This window comes from Corvus kubaryi, unplaced genomic scaffold, assembly GCF_017639235.1.
Source record: "Corvus kubaryi isolate FWS band 111438036 unplaced genomic scaffold, C.kubaryi_AGA036_p1.0 37272, whole genome shotgun sequence".
In the NCBI taxonomy this organism is placed as follows: Eukaryota; Metazoa; Chordata; class Aves; order Passeriformes; family Corvidae; genus Corvus; species Corvus kubaryi.
In genome coordinates, this window is record NW_024581084.1 from 2,872,711 (window position 1) to 2,894,461 (window position 21,751).

The window sequence follows — 21,751 nt, forward strand, 5'->3', positions numbered from 1 at the left end:
TAGTAATTACTGCTAATGAGAGGGAAGGAGGCAGTTCAGCAGAGCAGCTGAGGGGTCCACTTGGACAAAAGCAGAGAGCACATGGGACAACATGTGATAGATGCCACCACGGCAAGTTACCCTAAACTCTGTAATTCCCATATAAAGCCGTGCTGAAGGGAGGGGTGGGGACAGAATTTATTCAGACATCCCACACACAGTAAGGCAAATGCAGTCCTGGGTCACAGTGAGATGAGAACATGTCAGACCTAACCACTGCTGAGCCACTCTACCCAACCTTAACCTTTGAGCTCCCACCCATCAGTAGTTCTGCACAAAGCCCCTCCAGCGAGAAGCCCCGGGGAAGGTGTCAGGGTGCCCTGACGGCGCTGTCACGTTGCAGGTGCGCGCTGGGACGTCCCCTCGGGGTCGATCGCCGACGCGCGGATGAAGGAGCTGACGCCTGCGATGCCGGTCATCCTGCTCAGAGCCATCCCCGTGGACCGCATGGACACCAGCAACATCTACGAATGTCCCGTCTATAAGACACGGACGCGAGGGCCCACCTACGTCTGGACCTTCAACCTGAAGACAAAAGAAAAAGCTGCCAAGTGGGTCCTGGCTGGTGTGGCTCTGCTCCTAGAGGCCTAGACTTCAATGACAATGGAAAACAGCAATACTTTTACTTGTAAAAACCTCCAAGTTGTGTAACTCAGTCTGTTTGATTGTACCAGAACCATTTTAGCAAAGTATCAATAAAACCAGTGCTGGAAGCGCTGCCCTGTGGAGCCTGCTCTCACAGCACACAGGGTTCTCAGGGCGGATACTGGTTTTCCACTGGCGGTTTCTGACGTTGTGCTGGTGGGGAGCCAGACCACCGTGGGAAGCCAGACAGAACAACTGCACACAAGTGCCTGACTCCTTTCCCTCTCCTGGCTCTCCATCTTCCCACAGCTCTTTGTGTGATGGCTCAGTGTGAACTGAGCAGAAACTCCCCACACTCCTGCACGGAGCATGGAGTGTCTGGCTGCAGCAGATGGGCGAAGAAAAGTGCAGGTGTGGTCCAGTTCACCCACACCCAACCTGCACCGCCCAGAGAAGGTCCAGCTGCAAACAGTTTCCTCTCTGAAGTATGTTATTTCTGTTTCTAGGGTATGGAACCTACTCAGCCCTCTCTTCACAACAAATAATTTGTATCAGCAGTAACACACATTAAGGTGAGTAGATTTGCCAAGGCTGGTCCCTTTGGCATAAAACAATTCACCAAAATCCCACCCTGTGAAATATTTACACAATTACTTCTGAAGTACAGTTACATGAAACTTCCCTCACAGCTCACAGTCAGACGAGACCCAAGGGCAGGCACAGAGACCAGCTCATTTCTTTATAGAGCAGCAGTATTTATAATCAGTTACGACTGAGTTTCACGCTTACTGACAACTTTTTTCAGGTGCCAGAAATCCTGTTTGTGGCACTGCCAGATCAGAAACCCCACCAGTGACACAGGGCAGCCCCACCCTGCACTCCCACACATTTTTACCTGGCTTCCAACTGACTTCTTTGCAGGATGTTATGGTTCAAGCCTCCCACTTCCATCCCAAACCCGCATCAGCACTAAAAGTCTTCTCCTGCCCCTCCACAACTCATGACAGACACTTGTAACATATCTGAATGTGAAGGAACCAGGCAGACCCTGCTGAGGGGGAGGCCAGAGTTAGGTAAGTAAAAGGGATATGGGAACACGCAGCATCCTGGGCACACGAACAGTGATGCCAACTGCACAGACTGTGCACGGCACAGGAACAGGCCAGAGCGATGTCCTGAAGCTCACAAGGGCTTGAGTCATGGGGCAGTTGAACAGCCAGGAAACCCAGGACACCACAAAACAGAAAAGCAAAACCAACTGCCCGTGTTAACTACAGAGACAAAGCAAAGCCCTGACTGGATACAAAAACAAAACATCTTAAGTATTCCAGCAATGCTTTCTATTGGCTGGTCAAGATAATACAAACACAGTCTCTCTCTACAAAACTCTGAAAGGGACATTTCAGAAATGGGATTTTTATTTCCATGCATGGAAAATACCCCTGTACGGGTTCTTTGTCAGTGGCCCTTCCAGAAATTCTAGTAGATGAAACCCAGTCTGGACCTGAGCACTGATCCCAGTCCATGGCAGCCAGTACCCCAGAGGAACTGAGAAGTGCCTGGTTTTCCCCACATCATCTGCATGTCCATCGTCTTTCTTTCATGACAGAGCACTGCAGCTATTCACTGCAGTCACTTCAATATAATTCCCCATAAGGCAGCAAACTCACCCAAAGCAGCAAATTTTCTTCTTTCAAAAGAAATTCTTGATCAGAGGTGTCACCAGCTTCACCCACAGCTTCACATAACGATTTGGCTGCTCAAACGTTGATGTTGAGACCACTCCTGAGCAGAGGTAAAGCTGCTCTTGCTCCTGAACAGGGAAAGAAACATCATCTCAGTAAATCCCAAGTGTCAAATTATATAATGGTCTTTCAGAGAAGCAAATTCTCAGATAAAGCTGACCAGGGATCTTGCCACAAGTATGCATCATTTCTCGTCAAGAATTTGCAATTTAAACTCTACAGAGAACAAGGGTAGAGGGTTTTGCCTTTTTGTGCCCCACAGTTGCAAGAGTTGAGCTTCAGTTTCAGAAAACTCCTCAACTCCAGGCTGTAACTGCCAGAAAAGGAAACCTCACCCAACCCTCCTGGGACTGGCTCACACGGCTCTTTCTAGACACAGTTCAGGCACCGCGTTTGCAGATGAATGTGCAGTCGTGATCTCAGCTAAATTACCAGAAACACTCGGGCCCCCACAGCGTGCACCCAACTGCTGAGGGAGGAAATGAACCACCCTGCTGATAACATGCTCACAGCACGTGAGAGCAACGCTTTGGTCACAGGTAAGCGGGGTTTTTAGCACAGACAGTCAGATTTCAGGATCTGCAGGCAAACAAGGAGCAGAACAGCTCCTGGAAGTTCGTTCATCATCTTTTTTTATAATTGAAGCTGTCACAAACAGCAGAAAATACTCTGCACTATTTAAATTCAGGGTGGAACAGGGAAGCAGGAAACAAGTACTGGAAAGTAACACCAAAAAGCTGAACCAACAACAGAAGCAAGACATTCATCTGCCAATTCACTCCAAGAGCTATCATCAGCCCTGCTGTGAGGATTCTGCTCCACGACCATCCAATATGCTGAGGTCCGAGCGCTGGAGGCAAGGCCAGTTCCCTGAATCAATCTCAGTTCATTCAGAGAAGCACCCAAAGACACGCAGACCACTCACATTTCTTCCCAAATCTCAGCACACATTTTTAAAATGGAACTGAACATTACACAGGCAAAGTGATTTCATGGCAGCATCCCAGGAACGGATTAAGTCTTCTAAAAAAGACCACAGAAAGTAAACACCCAGTCCATCTCAGAATCAGCTTCCAGCAATCGGGAATGGTTTAAAGCCCTTTGAATGAGATCACTGCAGCCCTGTGTGAGAAAATTCCTTTGTGTCACATTTCCATTGATTTTCCCCTTCCATTAGAAACAAGCAGAGGCAAGATATGAATTGAAATACTCAAGCAACTCTTCCAGTAATAGAATTGGTTTTGATTAGATACACTCTGACTCATCCCAGAGAAGAGCCCTGATGCAAGAGGGCAATTCCCATTGATCTTGCAGACAACTCTGCCAGCACCTGCCTCACACAGTGCATTTCTGAGGTCTCCAAGTCCCACAGAGGCACCAAACTGATCTGCTTTGAAACAGAACACTGTAGGAGAAATGACTTGGGACGCTCAGTTCCAGCAGAAGATTCAGTCAAGACAGCTGGAGAACCAGGCAGGATTCAGAGCAGCAGCAGAAGTGCTGAGCATTCCAAGCTGCCTAATTAAAACAAAAACAGCACAAAAAAACCCTGGGACATTGAATATCAAGTCACTTAAAAACGTTTGTGTCGAGATTATACAATGTTATATCATTATTCAAGAATTTTGTGACAGAACTTCACGGGCAACCCAGCCAGTCCAGAAACCCTCTTCCAGTCCAAGCTCAGACATTCCAAGGGCCCGGCCTCCTTACCCCAGAACCTATCACGCCCTGGGCAATGCCCAAATGTTGAGGTTAAGGCTCAGAGGTGCAGCGTGGCTGGTGAGCAGAGGAGCCAGCAGATCCTCCAAACGCTCTCTGCGCATCCAGCCCTGAGCACTCCCAGTACCCGAGGTCACTGGGGACATGCATTCCTTCCCGTTAGGGCCTCATTTCCCAGCACTGGGTACTTGCAGCAGGCAGCTCATCAATAGTCACTTCACTGACAGCTCCTCAGGACTCCCCATGCTCCAGCAGCTTTTGAGTTATTGTAGCTGGAGGTTTTTATTGCCACTGTGTCATCAGCATTCCCTGTGTGACCCAGAAGTACAACATCCCCACTGCATCCCCAGAATCTGTCGCTTACCTGATGGAGCTGCTGCTGCAAGGCTTTATTTTCTGTCACTATCGCAACCTGAGCTTCCAAGTCTCGATGAACTGATCGATATCCAAAATTTGGAGAGCCAATCAGGGTCAGGCAGGGCAGGTCACTCCCTGCCAGGTACAGCCAGAGGCCTGCAGGAAAAATGAGGAAGAGAGGCAGTGTGACAGCTGAGGGAAGAGCCAGAGTGGGCTCACACGGTCCCTTCACTCAGAGTGAATTAAATGCACTGAAGGTGGATTACAGATTCTGTGCAGGACCTCGAGAGCAGAGAGCAGCCCACCAGGGCCTGCAGGGCTGCGACGCTGCGCGCGGGGTGCCCTGGCACCGCCCAGATCCAGGCGTTCTGACTGGGAGTGCAGCACCCCCAGTGCGCCCCACAACAACCCAGAGCAAGTCCCTGCCACTGCATTAGAGGCTGCTTTGCACCACAGTGAGTTCAGAAACGCTGAGAGAAGGCAAACAGGTTTTCAGTGAAGAAACCAGCCCCAAAGCCCCAGGCAGACAGGCTAGGTCTGTCCAGCCTGTCCCAGGGCCAGTGACCAACCCCCATCCCAGGACATGAGGAGGCATCTCCCAGCTCTGGCAGGTGAATTCACATGCCACTGAGAAGAGACGCAGAAGAGAAGTGCAAATTATTTCACTCCCTCACTTCCAGAGGAGCCACCAGGGATGAGATCAGACTCTTGCCAGGGCACCTGGCCCCCGCCGCCACTCACCAGCACAGCTCCCACAGCTCTGCCAGCACAGAGAGCAGGCGGGACAGAGCCCAGGACAGGTTTTCAAGGGAAAGATGAAAATATCACATTGTTCTCAAGCACACCACTGCAGCAGGGCAAGAAGGAACAGCCACAGGAGAGTCAGGACTGCTGCCAAGGAGAGGCTGCACGGCCACTCTGCACAAATGAAGCCAGAAAGCCTTTGCTCTCCTCAGCACAGCCCTGGGTGAGTCCCTGGTAGAGGCTTATCCCCGTGGCTGGTCACATACAGACTGCAACAAAGAACCCGTAGCATAAAAACCACCTCGGCCTTAAAATAGCAGCAGGTTTCCTAACTCAGCCCCAGAGCAGTTCCAAGAATGCCTTGAGTAAGATGCTGCCGATTCACTGCCAGTTCCTGTAACCTCCTCCCCGCCCCCACAGCACACACTCACAGAGCTGGCACTGCCCTAAAGCCACGGCACTTCCAGCCCCCGCGGGCTCACCCCGCCACAGAGGGGCTGAACAGCCCACCACGGGCTCTGGGAGCCACAGGAAAGCACCCACATGGCACCGAGTTTTGGCACGTTCTGCCACCAAACAGAACCCTGCCAGGGGCTGTCTGGTGCCTGACCAGCCAAAGGCTGGACCTCTGCCCAAGCAGCAGCCATGACGAACAAGTTCCTCGCCTTCTCAAGTGTCCTGTGGCAGTCCCACAGCCTTTACAGGTCTCTGGTTTCACAGCCATCTGGCAGGATCTGCTCAAACAGTGACTCACCTTTCCAGCAAGGGGAAGCGCAGTTTCCCAGCACCAGTCAATAGCAGTAACAGGGTTTATCTCGCAGCACACAGCCACCTACCTGCCCAGCTCCCTGCCACAGGAACCTGCTTGGAAGGCACTCTGATCCCAAGGGATGTACCCATGTCACCCTCAACACCACACCCAGGAAAGCGGCAGGTAGGCTTTGGGATGTCACAGCAGGACAGCTGCTGGCAGTCCTGCTCACACGTGCATCCCATCTGTGCAGTGCTCTGCTATACCTGCATGGTGCTGAATGCATCCAGGAGAGACAACCCTGGGAACACCACTGGACACTGTGCATGCAGATAGGAACATTTTACGGGGAGTGGGGGGGGGGCATGCAGCACAGCCACAGTGTTTGGGGTATGTCAGCGAGATGCCATGGGAGACTAAAGGGTGTCTCATGTCGCAGCCCAGAGAGGAAGCACCAACAGGTACTATTTGCTGCTGGGGATCCCATGTCCTTAGTCAGGAGCTAGGCTCCATGTGCTCCTTGTGCACATGCCCTTCACATCTCCAAGGCTTCCTCCCTTCCCTCTTCTGTCCTTGTCCTCTCTGCCACACCACGTGACTCCTGCAGAAGGAAACGAGGTGAATCCAACATGTGCCAAGGGCAGAGCACGCCAGAGGAGGAGCTGCACGCTGATCCTCCCAGCACTCTGAAGGGGAGTGGAAACAAGGCAGCAAATGTCTCCAACTGTCCCTCCTGCTAGGCAAGGGAGCGGCTGAACTCCCAGCCCTGCATCCCTCTCCAAGCGAACACCCCACAGTAGAGAGCCCAAAGCGCTGTCCCACGAGGCCCGGCTGGCCCAAAGAGGACCAAGTGCACTTCGGTAGCTGGGAAAAGCAGCCCTTGTTTCTGGGCTCAACTTATGCCAAACCACATCCCCCTGGGACTTAGCAGTGTCCAACAAAGGCAGAACCTGGGAACCACAGGTCGCTCAAGACACAGGACATCCCAGGCAGGCAGGCAGGGACCTCTCTTGTGGTGACCTGCATGAGATAAGGGTTTTCCCTGCATTCCCGATTGTGCTGGGGAGGGGCATGACACCCTGAGATCTGTTTGTTATTTCAACACAGAGGCAGCCAGTAGCACCCAGGAATTTTCAAGAGTCAAGAGAAGGCCGACTCTGCAGCTTTCCCTCCCCACCACCTCTGAGCCTCCCTCTGAGCACCCCTGCGAGAAGCAGGGAGATGGAGCCATTCCCACTAACAGCTCTCTTCAAAACAGGAATGGCTGGAGCCCCAGTGTTCCAATCACAGCCCAAATGCTCCAGCCAGAGCACCCTGCTGAGCTTGTGAGAGCTGGGCATAGTGTACTCAGCAGGAATCCAGGGTGTCCCAGAGAAGACCTTGAGGGCAGCGTTCATTAACTCGCTGCGTATTAGTCCATATTCCTTCCTCAGCCCCTTGCCCTCTGGCTGCCCTGACTCCCATAAGCACATGCTGCAGTTCCTCATGCACTGCATCCCCTGTGTGCTGTGAGCTGGTGCAAATCCCCCAACACTCACATCATCCCACGCAGACCTGCTGCTGGGAAGGCCCCGGGAGCAGCTCCCCTCCAGCACCTGCCTCAGATACCGCTCCAGGGTCCCCAACGGAGTCAGCACTTCTGACTGCTGAAACCAGCCCAAGGGATACAAGAAACTGCACCACGGCACTGACTGCATCGTAAACACATCCAGATGCTTCCCTCCCTTCACATCACATTTCCCATCCAGGCAGTGCTTCAGTGCCACCATAGGGACAGCTCTTACATCATCCCTGTGACTGTATCAAACCAGAAATCCAAAGGCAAGGCATCCCCCAAGCGATCCAAACCCTCCAAGTTTACACAAGTAAGTTGTTTGAACTTTGGAGGAGTTTTGAAGGTTAAGCCCAAACTGGCACCCAGCCAGCCCCTCACTCCTTTCGCAATCCAAACGTGCAACTCTCGCGCACCTCTGAACAAGCCCCCTTGCGATAAGGGCATCTTACCTTTGGCGTGGAACGTCCACCCGGCGCGGGAGTACTCCTGCAGCTGCACCCTCTCCTGCTGCTGCAGGCAGCAGACCTCGCTGTAAAACTGATGTTCAATGTAAACGTAGGCAGCAGGGATGGCACCTGCCACCCCTTTGGCACCAAAAAACCCATTGACCTCTGGCGAGGCCAGGAGGATCCGGTACTCAGCCCTTGTGCCCAGGATGAGGTCCATGTAGGCCTGTGTCAGGTTGAAGTAGCCAGTGGTGAGGTATATCCTGGCATCCCGCTCCGCCTCGGTCAGCAGCGTCTCTGTGACCATCTCATCTATTTGAATCCCAAAAGGTTTCATTTGGATTAAGGGATAGATCCAGGTGTCAGGTTCTGGTTTCAGACTCCCAGATGCTTGAGAGCCTTGCTGGGATATCAGGGAGCTGCCTGCCTGGCTGCTGTGGAAAGTCTTTGCATGAAGGAGCTCCTGCCGTGTCCGGGCAGAGTTGATGACCTCCATGACCCTCCGGTTGGCAATCTCGCAGTAAGCCACTTTGTCTCCTGCAGGAAAAATCAGAGAGATGGTGTCTGAGACCTACAGGCACAGAGCTATGTGTCATCTACTACACACCAGGAAAAACTACTGACAGGACACGGATACAGCAGCAAATAGGAGCCAACACAGAGTGCACATAACTCTTCTGTCTTAAGGCCCAAACCAGCCGTTTCAAGGTGGGCAGAGCTACATTACAGAAGAGAAATGCTCAGCAACTGGCAGCAGCTAGAAAAATCCTCTGAGAAGGGAAAGGACAAGGGCAAGGCTACACTGACAACCAAGAATGAGCTGGAACACACAAATAAACTCCCACCCCCACCCTGAACTTACATCACCCAGCAGTGCAAGGCCAGGACAAAAACTGATGACGCAATCAGCCTGGCACATCACTGCCCTTCTCTGCCCACTTTTACGCTTGTTCCCAGTCTTCCTGAACCAATTCCCATTTGATTCCCAGAACAAACTCTACTACAAGAGATTCATTGCCAACAATAGCAGCACATTCATGAACCCTTCAGAACGTGCACGCCCAGAGCACCTGGAATTGCAGCTGCTAATATCAGAAAAACTTCTCTAAGGAATGAAGTTCTTGTTTAAGGCCAAAAGCAGCACATTTACGAGGCAGCACTAAGACGGTTGCAGAGTTACTTCCAGCCTCTGCACACCCTGCCAGATTAGCCTGTGACAGCCATTGTGCTGGGAAAACTACAACAGACCCAGTCCTGAAACTCAAGTAATCTTGATTTTAATACTGGATGGCATAAAACAGGACACTCCCTGTGTGAAGAATGGTCAGACACCCAGCATTTCCCAAACGGATGGAGTCCAAGTCATCCTTAAACCCTGGCTGTCACTCGTCTCCTCTGGATCCCATCACCCAACCAGGTGAGACAGCTCCCTCCTACCTTGGTACGGGTGCACCATTCCCTCCATCATCTGGACGGTATCATCCTGCTGTAACTGCAGGGACACATCTCCAATCGCGTCCACGAGCTCCGTGAAGAAGTCTGCGATCTCAGGGGAGTCCCGCAGCAACACATAGCGGTCCTGACGATTGGTGAAGTACAGATCACTCAGGTTTGCACTGAAGAGAAGGGGAAGAGCCGGGTTCAGAGCATGGGCACAAGATTCTCAACCTCCCAGCCCAGGCTACAGGCCACACTCTGGGATAGCTGCACCAAAGCACAAATTGGCCCCTTCCTTTGCAACCTCAAAAGATTTTTCCCTTTAAAAAAGACTCTCTCATCTGAGAACCTCATGTGGAAGAACTGTGGTTGCTCTCCCACCTTAGAAGAGCATTGATAGGATCATGATGGAGTCTGCATGTTCAGACAACTCTGGCAGCACAGACACCCAGCCTAAACCCCAGGGAAACGATCCGCACCAAGGCTGGACGCAGCAGACTCACCCACTCAGGATCACATTGTCATCAAAGAGATAGACCTTGATGTGCTGCAGCCCAATGGTTTCATTGAAACGCTCTGGAATCAGGAGCCGGAGAAGTCCACGCAGGTTTGGGGTGTGGAAGAGGGACACACGGACTTGCTCAGGAAATCGCTGCAGCAACGGGATCAGCATTGTCCGAGAATTCTTCCTGCCTGGGACAGAAAGGGAGTTTCACACAAAGATCACACAGACAGGACACAGCATGACACAGGTCTTCAGCCGGTTACAGGGTGAGCACCCATCCCATCCACTGGCACTTCACACGTTTTCCCTTTTCTCTTTGTTTTTTAAATCACTTTCATTTGCACTATGTCAATACTGAAACTGACATCCAGAATCAGTCACAGGGCAGGTCTGACACTTTTCAAGCTTCTTAACCAAGCCTCACCAGCACCAGTAACATGTCTACGAGAGTCACTGCAGATGATCACATGTTCCTGATTTAGTGTGCTGCTGCTTCCAACAATTCCCATTCTCCTTTCAAAACGAAAATGTAAGCGAGCATGACGGGTAAGGGCAAATGCACTAACAAATGAACCAAGCAAGACTGCACAAGTTGCACAGAGCAGCTTGGCCCTTCTTGCTCCTACTCCCTAATTTTGGAAGAAAAGCTGCTCAGCTTGAAGATTTTCTGGGAATATGCAGCTCTGGAATATAAAAGGCTGAATACTGAAACGTGCATACTTTAAGCAAGTAGATCCAATTGGCCAAGACACCTATTCTGAAAAGAACTGTCTCTCTAGCCTAACAGTAAAATCAGGCTCTGACAAAAGCAAAAAGTGGCAATTCCTACCCCGGGAACCCCTGGTGTAGTCAAGGAGAATGGAAACTCTGAGGTCGGGTGAGCCTTTTGCTTGCAGTGATTTCTCCAGTGCTTCTTCTAAGCAATCCACCTGCAGAGAGAGTTCTCTCTTCATTACAAAAGCAAATACACTTTCCAAGGGAAGTGCTCAGCTGCAGGAGACCATGGCCAAGACAGCTCCCACGCCCTGGTGCGAGTCCTTCCTCCTTGTGCCAAGCACAGCCAGTTCAGCCTTTGCATCTGCCAGCCTGGCAGCCTCTGTCAGCCTAAAGCCACAGATCAAAGGGCCTCAGTTTTACATATCCACATTCTTCAGGCCTCCCAAAAGCAATTAAAGTTAGCAGAAAAAGTCCCAATATCATTCCCAAATAACAGACTCCCATCACCAAAGACTAACTTTGGTAGGAATTCACTGCAGTTTTATTCTTTAACGACAAGGTTGTTTGTCACATACAAATTCAAATCCTGTGTGCAAGCCCAGACAAAGTTGGGCACAAATCCTGTGCAGGCTCCGTCTACCTTTACCCTGCCAGGGCATTTGCTTCCTAACACCAGAACCTGGCCAAGGCCAGGCTTCTCCCTAAAGCCCTTGGGCAAAAATGCTTTTGTTTCCAGAGGAAAGAACAAAAAAAGGCAAATATCATGAAGCAAAGTTGACCTCGGTCTCAAATGCAGAAAATCAATCCTTCATCTGTTTCCTGCACCTGGAGCACTACACACAGCACTACACACCTATAGCTCAAATCCCGCTCAAGAAAAATGCCAGGGAAAAATAGATTTCCGTGACCTGAGTTTTACAAAGCCCCCCTGAGCACTACGAACACCAGGCCAGTCCCTTCTGAGAGGCCCAGGCTAACTATTCCCTGAAGAAGTGCAGCAGTTCCTTGGCTCCATACCAGACCTAAACCAGAAGCGCCACGTGCCTCCCTTCCACATCCCTCCCCTGCATTCCCTTCCTGGCCTTCCCAAACCCTTCCAACACTCACCAGCTCCTGCTCAAGGAGTCCTGTTCCAAGGTACAATGAGGCCATCACCACCCGCTGCTTGGCTGCTTTTATCTGCACCTGGGAGTAGCAATAAACAAGCTCAATTTCACACAGGGTGTCTGGCCCTGAGGAGCCATCAGCCCAGACGTGGCGGTGCTGCACTCCCTGGGGAGGATGCCTTCAGCCACATCTCTGCACTGGCTCCCTGGCCTTGAGGGAGGAAAGGGTAAAACATGGATAGTGACGACATAAAACATACAGGGCTCTGTGGAGCCACAGCAGCACCATTGCTGCATCTAAGATTCAAGGAAGAAACTAGTGCTTTCTGGGAAACTGAGGAACTCATTCCCTGCAGCTAAACCTATTCCATACGAGAGCAGTTACCAGGCAGCAGCTGCAAAACTGGGATTGTATCAAAATCATTCTCACAACTTGGAGCCCACGCCTTACCTTCAGGAGTTCATAGAATTCCGCTGGGGACGAAAGCACCTTGACATGCGAGCTGGAGATCCCAAACTCTGGGACCAGATTCCTGATCCACTGGAACCTGTGCGCTCCTTCTGGACAGAGCGAACACGGTGGGGCTGTGATCACTGGAATAGGAGGGGGGAGCAGTGGGGCCAGAAGCAGCCATGATGATCTGTGCAAAGAAAGATTGAGAAATTATAGTGAAACCTTTGCTTCCCAGAAAGCCTCCAAGCAGGTAAAGGCAGAGCTGCAACCAGGGCCAATACATGGCATGGATCCACAATGGCAAGAATGCCCTTCCTTTTCCATAATCTGATCTGGATCACCAAAAACAAATGTGGGAACAGAAAAATGCAGGCAAAAGGTGGGAGAACAGATCTGAACAGCACCAACTCCTTCCCTGAGCTGGCATGGAGATGAGGGAAAACAACTCCTTCATCAGGACAACATGGGAGGGGAAGGAGGCCAGGAGCTGCAGAAAATGAGAGTGGGGACACTCAGGTGTCTGGCAGTGCTGTGGTGGTACCACCTGTACCTGTAACCAGCCACTTCTGAATTATCTCCATCACACACGCATCAGCTTGGACACGACCAAAACTCCCTTCATGCCAGGCTTTGTTCTCAGCTGGGCTAGAGTTGTTCCCGTTTCAGATTTAAAGATCACATTGCTTTAAAGCAAAAAATGCCTCCATCCCTCAATCTTATCCAGAAATAGATCTACAGCACACAAGGTGCCCAAGTGCAAGCCCCAGCAAAGGCAGAGCAGTTGCACCCACAAAAGGAGCGACTATGTCCCAGCAGGAATACGCCAAGAGCCACAACAGGGATCCATCCCTCTCTAGCAATGCCACCGGCACTCCGCAGAAGTACAAGAGAGGGTCACAACTTCCCCTGCAAACCTCACAAAAGCTGTGAGGGAAACATCAGGAAGCTCATTCTTCAAAAAGAAATTTCAGAACAAGTTTAATTTCTCTGAAGTCACTTCGGGAAGAAACCAGCTTAGTGCCAGCATCACGCAGGGGGTGACAGGAAGCAAGCAGCAACTTCTCCTCTCTGGAGGTTTCACACATGCAAATTCATCCAGTCATAGAACGACCCCTCCCGAAGGAGTCTGTTTGCATGACAAAACCACATTTCAACACAATTAGCAGCAGCAGCTCCCACGAGATCCAGGAATCCATGAGCAAGGGACTGAACTGCATCCCTGAACCCGACAGGAACCGTTCCATTCTGCAAACCCCCCTCATGGGAGCCGGGCTCCTTGGGATGGAACTGGGGTGGCTGGTCTTACCCTGAGGACCACCAGGTCCTCAGGCCAGCAGGCAGCCACCATCCTGTGGCCCATCCTGATGATTCCATGGCCACCACACACCAAGAAGAAACTTGATCACAACCTTTACCAGAATTTGTTACAAGGAACTTTCGGCTTTTTACCACAATTCAGAGTCCAAATGACCACAGATTCCAGGAAGATGATTTCACTCATCTGGTTCATGATACAACCCTGGATCTTCACAAGGTTTCCTAACATCCTTACAAGGAAACCAGTTCATAGTGGAGTTTCCTGGAAAATCCACGAGTTTGTCACTGACATCAACACCAAAATCTGAGTCAGTCGGTGCAGGAATTCCTGGGATGGTGGGTTGTAACAGATCATGTGGACTGGGTTCAGTCTGAATAGCCAGAAGTTACAGAGACCACCAGCACAGGCTATTAAAAACAACGCAAATAGTGCAAAAAAATTAAAGCAGAGCAGAAACGCAAGACATACCACTTTCCAGGCACATTCTCATAAGTCTCTACAGAACCTGAGCACAACCTTCACACACCTTTGCTCACCTCAAGCCTCACAGGCCACACACAGAGAGCAGATTCCCACTGTTCCATCAGTGCAAGGGAGCACGGCACAGAGAGCTAGAGGAATTCACCCTGAATCCAAAAACACGGGGTTTTAAAACCCAGCAAATGCTCAACCCACAGAGCAGTGGCACAGCCAGGCTCTAGCCTAGCCCCGTAGGTCACAAACAACATCCTCTGGAATTATTCCCAGGGAGGAAGCAGTGGCAAATTTTATGTATTTTACAATAACAATCAACAGAGATGAATATCGTCCTCATTATCCCATTGGTCAATCCAATTACACTTCCAGAAGCCAGACGAGCGGCCAAGCAGACACTTTCCAGAAACATGATTCCCAGAAGCCATTTTCTGGCAAGGACTATTGGAATTGTGAGTCCAACTGCACCTGCCTCCCTGCCCGTGACCCTGCACCTGCCTGCCGGGGGCAGCTCCGAGGGCAGCTCTGAAGGCTGCAGGGCAGTGATGGTTGTGCTTGGAGCATCTCGGCTCTGATTGGAATATGAACCTGCAGCACCAGTACTATTTGGTTTGAGCCTTCAGATTAATTCTGTATAGGTCCATTTATCCCCACTAATTCCATCCTCCAGATTTTTCACGCCTTAAGTAATTTACAGTGTGTCTACAGTGACACACTGAAATTCTGAATTTTACACCTGTCGCGGGTTCGGTTTGTAACCGGGCGGAAACACCAATTTAGTGTAGTGGTTTGGTCCAAAATACTCATTACTGTTTATCTGCTGTGAGATAAGAGTTAGGAGAAATGCAAAACAGGCACCAAACTTGAAAGAATATAAAGAAGTTTATTAACAGACCTAAAAGAAGAAGGAAAAAAAAATTATACCACCTTCAGAACTCTCCTCCTCCCCCCACCTTCCTCCCTTCTCCCACTGACAATGTGAAAAGACAACCCTTAAGATGTTCAGTCTGTTTACCACTTCCATAATAACCTTGTTCAGTCCATTTAGAAAGAGAAGTCTCTTCTTGCTCATGCTATGAAAACATTATCACAACGAGACAGCCACCCACTTCCAAATATTGTTCAGTCCATTTAGGAAGAGGAGTCTCTCTGCCTGCGTGTGAGTCCTTTCCCCCGACTTGCAGCTTTTCCCGCAACTGCTTTCGAGGGTCCACTCTTGAAGTTTTCTGGGGTACAATTTTAAGGTTGAGCCGTTCAGAAACAAAAACAGAGGCCCTTCTCCTTCCCTGGGAGCAAAGGGTCTTCATCATCTTCATCGTTAGGACTATCTCTGGGAGCATCTCTAGGGACTGAGGTTTTCTCCTTTCCCGTTTGGAGCAAAAGTCCTCATCTGGTTCACCTCTACGGACTGAGGTTTTCTCCTTTCCCGTTTGGAGCAAAAGTCCTCATCTGGTTCATCTCTCCCTGTCCAAACTTCTCATGAAATTACAGCTGCGTCAGCATCTGCCTATCTCAGCGCAGGTGCTTTTGCTCACGAGTTGAACACTCCGCCCCCCATATCTTCATGAAATTACAACAGGACACTCTGATATATCATAGCTTCACAACAGAATTTCAGCTTTAAGCATCTCCTCTCTCTCTTCCCTCAGGTCTTCAGCTCTTCATAGCAATAAAAGGGTTACTCTCACCTCGGCCTTGCAGCTTTGCAGCTGGAATGTTGAATTTTTCTTATCGCAGTGGAGAGGGGGGAGAGCCGAGCCGCTCCGGCTGCCCACGGCAAGGCAGTGGGGGGGGGGGGTTCCATGGCTGGAACAGGTCCATGGCTTCAGGATGGCCGTGGCCCGGCCCGGCCTGGCCCAGGCAGGGCCTGGCCGGGCCCGCTGGCCCCCACACGGGGCCCGCAGCCACCTGTGCCAGCGCCGGAAACGAGAGAGAGAGCTTGGAGGGGGAGTTTGCCTATTCTTAAATGTGGATCACAGAGGTGATCACAACTTTAAGTGGCTTAGAGAATTGTCCATATTCAAACTGGCCAGCTGATAGGTTCTGTCAGTTCCCAGAGGAAACTGTAAGCACCCCTTAGCAAGGACGTCCCTTCCGGGACTATGCTTGCTAACCTATGACAACACCTTATTCAGTGTTGAGAAACTATGGCTTTTAGAATTATCAAATAAATCCATGTTTTGCTCCAGCTACAGAGCCACCGGTACAGCAACTGGCTCCCAGAGCAGCAGCTTCTACCCACCAGTGACTGACATCAGCTCAGTGACCACCCGAGTACAAACACTCCTTGCAACCACGCACACATAACTATCAGAAACCATGTAACATTATGAAGAAATCATCAAAATTCCACATTGTGACAAACCAGGTTTCAGAGGAACAGAAAATGGACTCAGGGGGAGCCCTTTCCATGTATTCCACATCACTGAGTTAACCAGAAAGAGAAAACGGAATCAAAAGGAACTACCTCAGAACAAAAAGTTGAACCTAAATAGAAACAATGGGTTTTTTGGGGTTTGTTCTAGTTTTTAAAATGTAGGTTTGGTACAGAAACTCACAATGGAGCTGAAACTCTTATTCACTGTAAAACCTCATCTGCAGAGCCAGAGGTGAAGTGAAACTGCGGGACACAGTGCTGTCCTTTCACTCACACACACATCGCCACATGGGGGGATCTACAGTGCTGCTTTGAACTCAGTGATTGTTTTCCAGGGCTCGGCCTAATTTATCTGCCCTAAAAACACTGATGAGGCCAAAAGAGAAGTGTGGAAAGAACTCCCTTGGCGTGAACAAGAACACAAAGCAGACTGACCATCCACCTCCTCCAGTACCGCAGTGACAGCCACGGGTCACTGCCGCCAGTCACAGTCACCGGTGACAGCCACGGGTCACTGCCGCCGGGCAAGCGTGTCCTACCCCTCATGTCTCTCCGCCGGACGCAGCCCCGGCACAGACGGGACTGGCACCTGTTTCGGCCCCAGCCCGCGGGGGGATCTCGCCGTCCGCGACCCCGGCCCGAGCGGGTTATGCCGAACACCCAAACCCCGCCGGTGCCGCCCCGAGGGCTGAGCTGCACCTGTGACAGCCGAGGGGAGCCGGGCCTTGGGAAAAGGAGATGTCGGCCAGCGCCTGATGACAGGGGGAGACAAGGAAATAGGAAATGAAGGGGAAATAACGCTCAGCTGTTGCCCTAAGAGCGATCGGACAGTGGGGCGAGCTAAAGGGGGCTGCGGGAGCAGAGCCGAACCCGCCTCCGACCCCGGCCTGGGGGTACCGGGCCGCCCCTTTACCCCTACGCAGCTTTTCCAAGGGGCTGGGCCGGGCCGGAAAGGGGAAGCGGCGAGCGGGGGGTGCCCCGATAACGCGACACCGACTGCGGGGGCGGCCGAGGGCTCCCGCTGCCTCCCAGCCGCGGGGAGAGCCGGCGGGAGCCCGGCCGCTCCTTACCTGCGGGTGCGGCGGTCGCGACCGCGGGAGAGGCGGTCGGAGAGGCGGCCGAGCAGCGCGGTCAGGCCGAGGCGGCCCCGCGGCAGCCAGGCCGAGAACCGCCGCCACAGCGCCGCGCCGCCCGCCGCCATCGCCCGCGCCTTCCGCTTCCGCGCTGCCATGGCGACACCGCCTTCCGCTTCCGCGCCGCTGCCCGCCCCGCCCGGGCCCGACCCGCGCCTACCGGGGCCCCCGGCCCGGGCACGCGGCGTGTCCGCCGTTCCCCGCCATCCCGCCCGGCCTGCGAGCGCGGAGTCCGCAGCGGGCGGACGGCCGGGAAGGGTCCGGGAGGAGCTGAGGAAGGGTTCGGTGTCCGGCGGTGCCGGGCCGCGGCTGCCCTGGTCCCGCACACGTGGGACGGGCTAACGCGGAGCCACATCGCCGCCCCGGCGATGTTACCCTCCCGGTCTCTCTTCTCCCCCCGGGGCGAGCCCCGGCCCGGCCGAACGGCTCCGAAGGGACGTACACGGCTCTTGCCCGCGGCGGAACCGGCGTTCGCCGCCCCGCAGACGGGGCGAGGCGGAGCCCGGGGACCGCGGGTCCCCCCGCCGGGTCTCCATACGGGGAGCCGGTCCCGCCGGGAGACCCCGGAGCCGCGTCGTGCTCCCAGCCCGTCCGTCCCCCGCTATCCCCTGCCCGCCCCGGCAGCGCTCCGGGGCTCGTTTGCATTTCAGAGCAGCCGGTTCGCCGGAGCGGCTTCCCAGAACTGCCGCACTGGGTTGGTCTCTGCCGGGCAGTGGCCGCTCCTCCGGGGCAAATTAAACTGTTTAAAATAAACCCACGGACAGAGCTCGGGTTGTGTGCGAGCTCGGAACAAACAATTGCCAAACGGGTGGGGAGGGGAGCTCCGGCGCCGCTCCTCCCGCCGGGCACCGTCCCCACCGGGGCTCTGGCTGCGGGCCCGGGGCGGGGCGGAGGGGTGAGGAAGCCCCTAGGGCAGAGCCCCGGGGGAGCTGCCAGGGGCAGCGGGCCTCCGCCGTGCCGGGCTCCCCACCAGCCCACCTGGCCCCGCAGACCGGCCAAAGCACCAACTGTACGGAGTGTCCGGGGGCTCCCGGAGCCACCGCCGCCCGAAGCGGGGTTCGGGCGCGGAGATCGAGCAGCTGCGGAGCCGGTAGCCGCCGCACAGCCCCGCAAGCGGATTCCCCCTGGTGGTCTCCAGACCGAGGGTCCCCCGTGGGTCCCCCAAGGAGGCGCGGCCGGGGCTGGCGGCAGCCTAGCACGTTGGCCTGGAAATCAGGGCTGGCAACGTCGGAATGTGGGACCTGCTGCCCCACGGCACGGTGGCAGCCCCCGCTCCGTGTAACCCCTCAGTGTCCCTTCTCCCCTAGTGTGCCCCCCCCCCGGTGTACCCCCCATCAGCCGAGCCCAAACTCCTCATCAGGGCCCCGGCAGAGGCGCGGGACGGCGAAGGCCCCCGGGGGGGCCGGACCGGGGCTCTCCCTTTCTCTGCAGGCCGAGGGGCGGGGGCAGCCGCCCTGCCCAGAAAGGGCTGTCGGGGCCGGGGCCGGAGCTGGAAGGGCCGGGGCTGGGGCCGGTGGGGCCAGGCCGGGGGCCCGGGGCTGGCAGAGCAGGGGCTGGCGAGGCGCCGGGGGGCCGGGCCGGGCCGGGCCGGGCGGGGCGCGGGCGGTGCCGCCGCGTTACAAGAAGCCGCGCAGTTCCAGGAACCCGAGGGCGGGCGTTGCGCCTGCTATAAGAGGCCGCCTCGGGCCGCTTCGGCAGCTTCGCCGCCGCGCACCGGCCCCGCTCTGCCGCCAACACCGGCTCCCGCGCCCCAGGTACGGCCGCGGGAGGGAGTCCCGGAGGGGAAGGGGGGACAGCCGGGGATGCCGGGACCTTCGGGGGGGCGATCGCCGAGGACCGGGAATGCCGGTGCTGCCCAAGGAAGGGGATCGCCGGGCATGTTGGTGCCCCAGCGGGGCGATAACCGGCGGCCTGGGGTAACGATGTGTCCCCGGGAGTGAGAGAGCAGGAGACCATCAGAAGCGGTGCTCCTAGAGAGGGGAGAGAGCGGGAGACCGCAGGTGTGCCAGTGCTCCCGGGAAGGAAGAGCTGGGGACGGGGGGTGCCGGTGCCGCGGGAGGACAGTAGCCGGGAACGGGGGCTGCCGGCTTCCCTGTGAAGGGAGAGCCAGGGATGGGAGCTGCCGGTTCCCGGGAAGAAAGAGCTGGGGAGGGGGGCTGCCGGTTTTTCTGGGAGATGAGAGCTGGGGAAGGGGATTGCCGGGGACCGGGAGCGCTGTTGCTGCGGGAGGATAACAGCCAGGGACCGGGGGTGCAGGTGTTCCCGGGAAGGGAGAGTCGGGGACCGGAGTGCCGGGGCTCACCGCTCCCTCTGCCGCAGGTGATGGTGTAGCAGCGGCTGCTGCTGGCAGCAGCATCCAGAGCACACGAAGCTGGCTCCCTGCGCCATGGTCACCCACAGCAAGTTCCCCGCCGCCGGGATGAGCCGCCCCCTCGACACCAGCCTGCGCCTCAAGACGTTCAGCTCCAAGAGCGAGTACCAGCTGGTGGTGAACACCGTACGCAAGCTGCAGGAGAGCGGCTTCTACTGGAGCACGGTGACAGGTGGCGAGGCCAACCTGCTGCTGAGCACTGAGCCGGCTGGCACCTTCCTCATCAGGGACAGCTCAGACCAGAGGCACTTCTTCACCCTCAGCGTCAAGACGGAGTCGGGCACCAAGAACCTGCGCATCCAGTGCGAGGGCGGCAGCTTCTCCCTGCAGAGTGATCCCCACAGCAGCCAGCCCGTGCCCCGCTTTGACTGCGTGCTCAAGCTGGTCCATCACTACATGCCGCCCACACCCTGTGCCGTCCCCGAGCAGCCGGGGGGGGCCCTGCACCCCAAGCGCACCTACTACATCTACTCAGGTGGCGAGAAGATCCCCCTGGTGCTGAGCCGCCCGCTCTCCTCTAGTGTCTCCACCCTGCAGCACCTCTGCCGCAAGACCGTCAACGGGCACCTGGACTCCTATGAGAAGATGACTCAGCTGCCGGCCCCCATCAAGGAGTTCCTGGACCAGTACGATGCCCCTCTCTAAGGGGCCAGCAGAGCATGGTCACATGCTACAAGCACAAGAACAGGGGACAAGGCACAATGCCTCAGCGGCACAGGAGCTGGCAGGGCATGCCAAGCCTCTCCGTCCAGGAAGGAGAGAGGGGGAACTGGGGCAAGCTGCCACGGGCTCAGGGCTGTGGCCAGCATAGCTGGGCACCCTTGGTGCTGAGGGGACTCCCCAAGCAAGCGTGACACCTCCTCTCCAAAGGGAAGGAGATGGCTCCAACCAGACTGTGGATACTACAGTGAACCCATTGGCAAAGCCCCTGTGGGCTTGGGCAGCCAGGACAGCTCCCGCAGCCTGGGGGTGTCCTGGCGAGAGCCCCTTCCGCCCTCAGAAATGGAAAGCACTGGAGTCCAGGAGTGCCTGATCGCTTTTCCTCAGTTTTAAGGGGAAGGTGTTTTTCGCCCGTACTGTACCTCTTGCTGCCTCCTTGTAGGTGGAAGCTCCTTTCACACCAAGCCCCAGACTAAGAGGTCAATGCCTTTGTCCCCACGTTGCCATTTTCCAGGGGACTAAGCCTTAATATCATCCCTGCCCCGCGGTCTGGGTTAGCGCACATCCACTGGTGATGCTGCACAATGACGGTCCTGCTGATGTGCTGTGAAGCTGGAGGGGAAGCGTCGCGTCCCGATGCTGCTGAGTCCCACACAACCGCATCTGCAAGGATCACCTCGAGGACCCCGGGCCGTTACTCCCTAGAGTCACACCCACCTCTGCCCAGCCACTCCCACAGACCCCGGCTATGCTGCTCTGTAGGGCACCAATTCCCGCAGGAACGCAGCAGGATGATCCCCTGGAGCGTGTCATCTCGTGAGTGCTTTTCTGCGTCTGCCCAGAGAAGTGGTTGGGTTTTCTGGCTTTTTTTAATTTTTATTCTTATTTTTTTAACCAAAGGGATGTTTACAGGCCAACATGAATCACTGTCTTTTATAAAGATTCCATCTTCACCTCCAGCCTTGAGGGCTGAGCAAAACGATGCTTGAAAATTCAACCAAAACCAAACTCAGATGAAACTTTGCACATATTTATATTTATATTCAGAAAGAAAATGTTTCCATAATTTATAATAAAGAGCACTATTTTTTAATGAAAAACGTCAGATCTGATTTGATTTCTCTCTTGCACCCCTGGGGCCACTTGGCCCCGGCACAATGCTGGGATGTGTTTACACCACGTAAGCGCCGTTTCCTGGAGCTGCTGTCCATGCCGGGTGATCCCGCCGCGGTGACTCAGCCCGGCGTGCGTAAAC

General features: G+C 54.4%; 3 protein-coding genes across 3 annotated transcripts in view; 2 read left to right on the plus strand and 1 right to left on the minus strand.

Moving 5' to 3' along the window:
* The window catches only part of DNAH17 (dynein axonemal heavy chain 17), a 32,876-nt gene extending 32,076 nt beyond the window's left edge, over nt 1–800 (plus strand). The window contains exon 80 of the mRNA XM_042025619.1: nt 383–800. Within this exon, the coding sequence (XP_041881553.1) occupies nt 383–630 (248 nt within the window). The 3' untranslated portion in view covers nt 631–800. The remainder of the gene's footprint in view (nt 1–382) is intronic.
* Nucleotides 154–17,563, minus strand: PGS1 (phosphatidylglycerophosphate synthase 1). Its single transcript, XM_042025451.1, has 10 exons — nt 17,403–17,563; nt 12,161–12,350; nt 11,711–11,788; nt 10,716–10,815; nt 9,885–10,074; nt 9,382–9,560; nt 7,948–8,481; nt 4,456–4,604; nt 2,295–2,437; nt 154–564 (listed from the first exon to the last, which is right to left on the minus strand). Exons 1-9 carry the CDS (start codon nt 17,561–17,563, stop codon nt 2,318–2,320), a joined length of 1,701 nt encoding a protein of 566 aa, XP_041881385.1. The 3' UTR covers nt 154–564; nt 2,295–2,317.
* A 1,554-nt stretch (nt 17,564–19,117) lies between these two features.
* Nucleotides 19,118–21,596, plus strand: SOCS3 (suppressor of cytokine signaling 3). Its single transcript, XM_042025631.1, has 2 exons — nt 19,118–19,219; nt 19,785–21,596. Exon 2 carries the CDS (start codon nt 19,852–19,854, stop codon nt 20,479–20,481), a length of 630 nt encoding a protein of 209 aa, XP_041881565.1. The 5' UTR covers nt 19,118–19,219; nt 19,785–19,851; the 3' UTR covers nt 20,482–21,596.
* The last annotated feature ends 155 nt before the right edge of the window (nt 21,597–21,751 follow it).